At 57.1% G+C, this 5,669-nt stretch overlaps 2 protein-coding genes and 2 non-coding genes across 4 annotated transcripts in view; 1 reads left to right on the top strand and 3 right to left on the bottom strand.

The window, feature by feature from the left end:
- The window catches only part of LOC113209820 (zinc finger protein 1), a gene marked incomplete in the record, with an annotated part of 167,442 nt that overhangs the window by 109,944 nt on the left and 51,829 nt on the right, over nucleotides 1–5,669 (bottom strand).
- On the top strand, nucleotides 47–1,186 carry LOC127749751 (uncharacterized). Its single transcript, XM_052269273.1, has 2 exons — nucleotides 47–600; nucleotides 830–1,186. Exons 1-2 carry the CDS (start codon nucleotides 501–503, stop codon nucleotides 1,159–1,161), a joined length of 432 nt encoding a protein of 143 aa, XP_052125233.1. The 5' UTR covers nucleotides 47–500; the 3' UTR covers nucleotides 1,162–1,186.
- Nucleotides 1,204–1,276, bottom strand: Trnan-guu (transfer RNA asparagine (anticodon GUU)). Its single transcript has one exon. It is a non-coding gene; the product is annotated as a tRNA-Asn (tRNA).
- Trnag-gcc (transfer RNA glycine (anticodon GCC)) lies at nucleotides 1,374–1,444 on the bottom strand. The gene has a single exon. It is a non-coding gene; the product is annotated as a tRNA-Gly (tRNA).

Raw genomic sequence — 5,669 nt, 5'->3', positions numbered from 1 at the left:
CGCGGGGGGGCGTCAACGCCCCAGCCCCAACCACCCTGCTTCTACCAGGTGGCTGATTCACGCCGCGCACTTCTGTAGTTATGCTGTACCGCATGCACGAGTGCGGGCGGGTTGCCTACTCGCTCGGCTCGTAAGGCGCCGTGGACAGGGGCGATAGGCAAGCCCGCCCGCACTCGTGCATGCGGTACAGTCGTGAATCAGCCACCTGGTATACCTGGAGGTTCCAGGCGAGAGGCTCCGCGAAGATGGCGGTGATCTTCTTGGACGCTATCTGAGTGAAGGTCTCGCCTCGTGCGGCCTTCCTGGCGGCCGCCTCCTTGAGGCGTTTCTCCGGGTCGGGCGGGGAGAGCGGCATGGCCCACTCGCCGACGCACTCGTCCAGGCCGGCGTCCGCGTCCTCGTAGTCGTCCTGCACCGAGGTGTCTTCGGGGAGGAGGCTCGGAAGCTCGGAGCCAGCGTTCGTCTCGTGGCTCTCCGACTCCGACGAGGATGACGCGGACATGTCCTCCTGCGGGGTGGCGGTGCAGCAGGAGAGAACCAGGATCACGACGCAGGCCAGGAGGCCGACCCAGGAGCGCGGCCTCCGCATGGCCTATGGGGGTGAGTGAGGTGACTACATGCCTCGTTAGGGCAGAGTTGTGATGAGGAGTCCTCAACTGGACATGAAGGGTGCCGAACAAACACTTCACACGCCAGCACTTTTATTTTATCGAGGGGGAAAGCATGCCTGCGCTTCGCGTGGCAAAATTGATTCCTAGCTTTTAGTTACGAGGAAAATTTGTTCAGGCCTACAAGCATGCCTGACACCATCTATTCTGTTTGTCCGCAGGCATCCCGGACTTTGCCCTGGTGCGGCCCGAAGTGCGTCGGTCAGGTGACCCTGAGGGACGCCGCCGTCGCCGAGGAGCCGAGGACGACGACGACGGCGTGCTGCTCAGAGCCGAGGCCATGGGCCGAAACTTCAACCTCCGACTGCGGCGCTCGGCCGCCGTCCTCGACCCCTACTTCGCGTTGCTCCGGCGCGACAGCAATCACAGCCAGCACCTCGACGCCGGCCTCGTGGACCAGGAGGAGCGTTGCCTCTACCGCGGGGAGGGCAGCGACGGCGAGAGCGTGGCCGCGCACATAAGCGACGGGATGGCTGTGAGTGCACTGCTGTAACGAATTACTATGCTAAAAAATTAAAATTATCACCAAAATATGCGCCCCCGGGTGGGGTCGAACCACCAACCTTTCGGTTAACAGCCGAACGCGCTAACCATTGCGCCACGGAGGCCACTGTCCGCCATGGGAAACGGCCTCTTTTTTGCTCACTAATCGTGGGCGATCCCTTCAGTATGCGCCCGTGGGTGTGAGAGCTTTGCGCAAAAGATTGCATCGGCCGGGAATCGAACCCGGGCCGCCCGCGTGGCAGGCGAGCATTCTACCACTGAACCACCGATGCTTCGATACTGTTCAGGCAAGACGTCAGCCAACAGTATGCAACGCGGCGGGGAAGGCAGCCGCTAGCCGTCCGGCCCGGGAGGGCTATCGAGTGCGTGGGGCGGCGGGGGCCGCGGGGCGCCATGAAAGAGGCCTTCATCTGCCTCATTGTCCTGCAGATGACCTCTGTGCGTGCGGCGGGGGATATAGGCGGCCGCTATGACGATCATGGCCAGGGGAGGAGGGTCCCTCCTCACAGACACGCTCGCAGGGGTCCCCGCCAGTCGTTAGGACCCGAGCGGAGGTACGGGGCATTTTAATTGCACTCAAGTGGGGAGTGAATTGGCGCGAAATGTGCCGGAGTGTATGCGAGGTGGGTATATAACGACCTGGCAGTGCCGAGGGCGCGCAAGGCTCGGGCGGGGCCACGCAGAGGGGCTGACCGGAGGTAGAAGAGAGTGCCGAAAGAGTGGAGTGAATCAGATACCAGCATCAAGTGACATCTACAAAACATCGTCAATAATTTTAATTTCAGACAGTCCCTTGAGGTTGTGTCTCCTCAAAGGTACAAGATTCCCGCGCAATTGCCAAAAACGAAATAACAAGTATTCATACTAGCCTGCTGCTTTCAGCCGAGAGAAGTTCGCAGCCTTGACACTTGACATGGCCCCGACTACTACTTTGGCTATAAACACCAGCGCCCAACTCGCGAATTGCTACTTCCACTTACTTTTTTCTCCCTCTCTCCCTCTTTCGCGTCCCTAATGTCTGTCATCTGCAGATGGCGTCGAGATTCCGTTGCTCAGCAGGTACTCTCTTCTCCGCAGAATACACATTCTTTCTAGACGCGGGTAAAGATGAAGCAATTACAACATGCCACCAAAGCTCCCGCTCTTGCTTATCATTCGATTTCAAGTCGATGCGGAGTGCTTGCTACATTATTACATTGAATTTTAAGTTTTCGACTTCTTCCAAGGAATATTTTTCTGTACGCGGTACGACAATTTTTGACAGTGAAAAGGTAAGCGTTTACGAGTGATTGCGGGTCTAGAAAAAAGCCTTGCGGCTTTCTGCAACGAAGAAGAAGAGGAAGAAGAAAGGACAGCGAAGAAAAAGAGAGGGAAGGAAAAAAAAGAGCGCGCTGGCTTCCTGAGAAGATGTTTCATCTGGCGGTGACAAATCATCGCCCCGTGTGGCTGCCGTGTGACGCTATCTCACCGACACATTTTTTTCTCCCTCTCTCGCCCCTTCCCTCCCTCTCCCCTCCCCCTCCCTCTCCCGTCCACCGTATCTCGGCCAATCAAACAACAACGCAGGAAGGATGTCATACCCACCTTCACGACGCTCCTGCCCCGGGCTGGAACCACCCTTATCCGCCAGATTACCCCCCCCCCCTTTTCCTCTCCCTCCCTCTCTCTGGACCGCACACACGATTTTCTTTTTCAGCTTTCGGTAAGCCTGTAGAAGAGTCAAATTTTGGTCCAGCTTATTTCTTATCTATTTTCTTCTTACCATAAACAACTGAAGGCTTGTTAATTGTCCACGTGTAACCCGGTGCAGAGCAGGCGCTCCACTAGAGTCAGAACGGCAACGACCGTCAGAGAAAAGAAATAGGAAAACAAGAACTAAATAAAAACAACCATGACCTCGATTGCAGCCGAGGCGAAGCGTCGAGACCTCGAAATTACGCGTTTGCACAGCGCGAGCGGTGCTTTTTGCACCGAGCGATGGCGCGACTTATCGCGAGGTGGCAAGGTGGCAGAGCGACGGTGGTATTCTCTCTCTCTCTGTCCCCCACGCTCTCTCTCCCGCCGCCCTTTTTATCCACGTAATAACAGGCAGTACTCGGCACGAGTGCGGAGGAGGGAGAGCAAGAGAGGCCAGAGTAAGAGGGAGAGGGGGAGAGGGAGTGAGGAAGATGGGAGAGGGAGAGAGAGAGAGAGAGAGAGAGAGAGAGAGAGGGAGGGAGGGAAAGAGAGAGAGAGAGATAAGCGAGAGGGTCCAGCCAGCGGCGGGCAAGCCCGCACTACAGTGGCGCCCCGCGGGCAGCCTACCCCGCTGACCGCAGGGGCACACACACAAACACACAGCTCTGCCAGGTGAGGCGGGCCCGCCAGGTGGGCGCGCGAGGGCAGCGGGATGCCTACTCGCCCGACCACAGGGGTACCGCACCATGCGTCTCTCGTCTTGCTAGCGTTATCAGCTGCGTGAAGGTGAGGCAAAGTATCATAAAAGCTGATTCAATACAGGAAACTTCAATACGTGCGTTTGTCAGATATTTCTTTTGTTTTCTTTTTTGAAATCGAAACTTTCATTTAAAAATTAAATGAAACACTTTGCATGAAAGTTTTCAAGCGGACAATGTATGAAACCCATTTTGACTGGTAGTGTTTTTGTTGTTTTTTGTTGCTGTCTGCCCAAGAATGGATGCTGCTGGCCCCCGAAGAGTAGGCAATCCTCGCTGTGGGATGAGGACGCTCCCGCTGGCCCCCTGGTCCCCCCGCTAACACGCCGCGTCGCGCCCCACACCGCGAGGCCGTAGCTGTCGTAAAACCGGAGGGGTCTCCTTGGCGTCGACTTGGGGAAAGAAGCTGGTTGCGAGCAAAAAGAGCGGGAGGGGGGTGGGAGAAGTTACTTTCCATTGGCGTTAGGGGAAGGTTAGGCGGTTAGGCTGGAGTAAAGTTAAAGGTGAAGCCTCTGGTTTAGGTTCAAAGGGTCACTGCGTGTGCACTCTTCACAGTCTCTCCCAGAATTTTGCCATTTTCGCCGGACCCTCTTCTCTGAGTTCACTCGGGCGGGCATTCGCCTCACCCCAGATCGCCGTATGAATACAGGACAGGACGTCTGGCCACACGACGCGTGCTGGTCCGCCTTTGCCCGCCAACCGGGTATACGAAGGGAAACTCAAGACGCTCCGGAAAACTTGCAGATTCACAAATGCAGAAATAATTCGAATCATGACTTATTTCGCGGAGGAAAAAAGTTTATTACCAACACCTTCTCAGGGGCACCTTGGTCCTCCCCGCGTCCTCCCCCACCCCCTCAACCCGTGCCTCCCGACCCCGCTCCGCGCGGCCCCCAACCAGAGCTGCTTTTCTTCTTGCCTTCCGCTCCAAGAGACCAGAAATTCAATTCCAAAGTTAGTTAAAACGGAGGAGAGCTCCACGCGTTTTATCTAGGTTGAACCGCCCCGCCCCGCCGCGCCAGGACCCGCGACGCTGAGACAAGCCGCCTGTCAGCGACACACCCACTCCCCCGCGAATGTGAATCTGGATGAAGAGGACGAATCAGCGAAACAACTCGCTTGTTTAAAGTCGCAGCGCAGCGTCCTGGAGGACACAAAGCTACCCAGTATGGAGAATGGAGCAGGGCTGGAGACATTCGTCCCCAAGACGAACCTTCTGAAGGGTGCGAGCCAGGCAGCTGGATATCGCAAAGGGATGGATTAGGCTTTCGAGGCGCCTGCTAGAGAAAACACGCCTGGAATGAACGTACATTCCAAAAGACGGTTCAAGAGAAGAAGGAAATGGCGTACAGAAAAGAGATGCTGGAGGAAGTCTTTCTGAACAGGCCGCTACACTGGCGCTGCACACCGAGATAGGCGGATGGTGGGTCGCCCTGAAGAAGGAGGGCTTCTGGAGAAGCTCCAGGGGCGGGCCAGGGGCACAGGGGCTGTGTCTGGGGGATCCACCGGGGCGCACACAATCTGACGGACAGCACGCCACGCCCCGCCACGCCACGCCCCGTCAGGGTGGTCAGCGTGGTCAGCGGGCGACGCGAGATCGTGGCGTGGCGGGGCGTGGCGGGGCGTGGCGGGGCGTGGCGGCTGTCCGCTCAGTATAACACAGCCTGAGGGCGGAGTCACGTTAGGATCACCCTCCCCCGCCTTGTAGGATTAGACAACGAAGATAGAGACACTTTTTTTGTAATTTTCTTTTATTGTTATTATAGCGAAGGTGGCCGAGCGTGGGCGCCGTGGGCGCGCGTGGTACACAACAGGAGCGGAGCAAGCTCTCAGTCGTCTGCGGCGGCATCAAGAGCTTGCCGACGAATAATAAAATAAAAACGCGATATAGTCGAGGTTGGCAAAGTTTGTCCCCGTCGTCTTCAAAGGAGGGAGGGGAGGGGAGGGGGGAGGCGTTTCAACGCGACGGGCCAAAATGACGCGGCGTCGCTATAACCTGAGCACCCCCGGGCTCATCCCGAAAGCCTTGAGCGAGAGAGAGAGAGAGAGAGAGAGGGGGGGG

Source organism: Frankliniella occidentalis, unplaced genomic scaffold (assembly GCF_000697945.3).
Source record: "Frankliniella occidentalis isolate FOCC.00 unplaced genomic scaffold, Focc_3.1 Scaffold88, whole genome shotgun sequence".
NCBI classification, from domain to species: Eukaryota; Metazoa; Arthropoda; class Insecta; order Thysanoptera; family Thripidae; genus Frankliniella; species Frankliniella occidentalis.
Note: the sequence above shows the minus strand (reverse complement) of the source record. Positions and strands in the feature narration are given on the sequence as shown.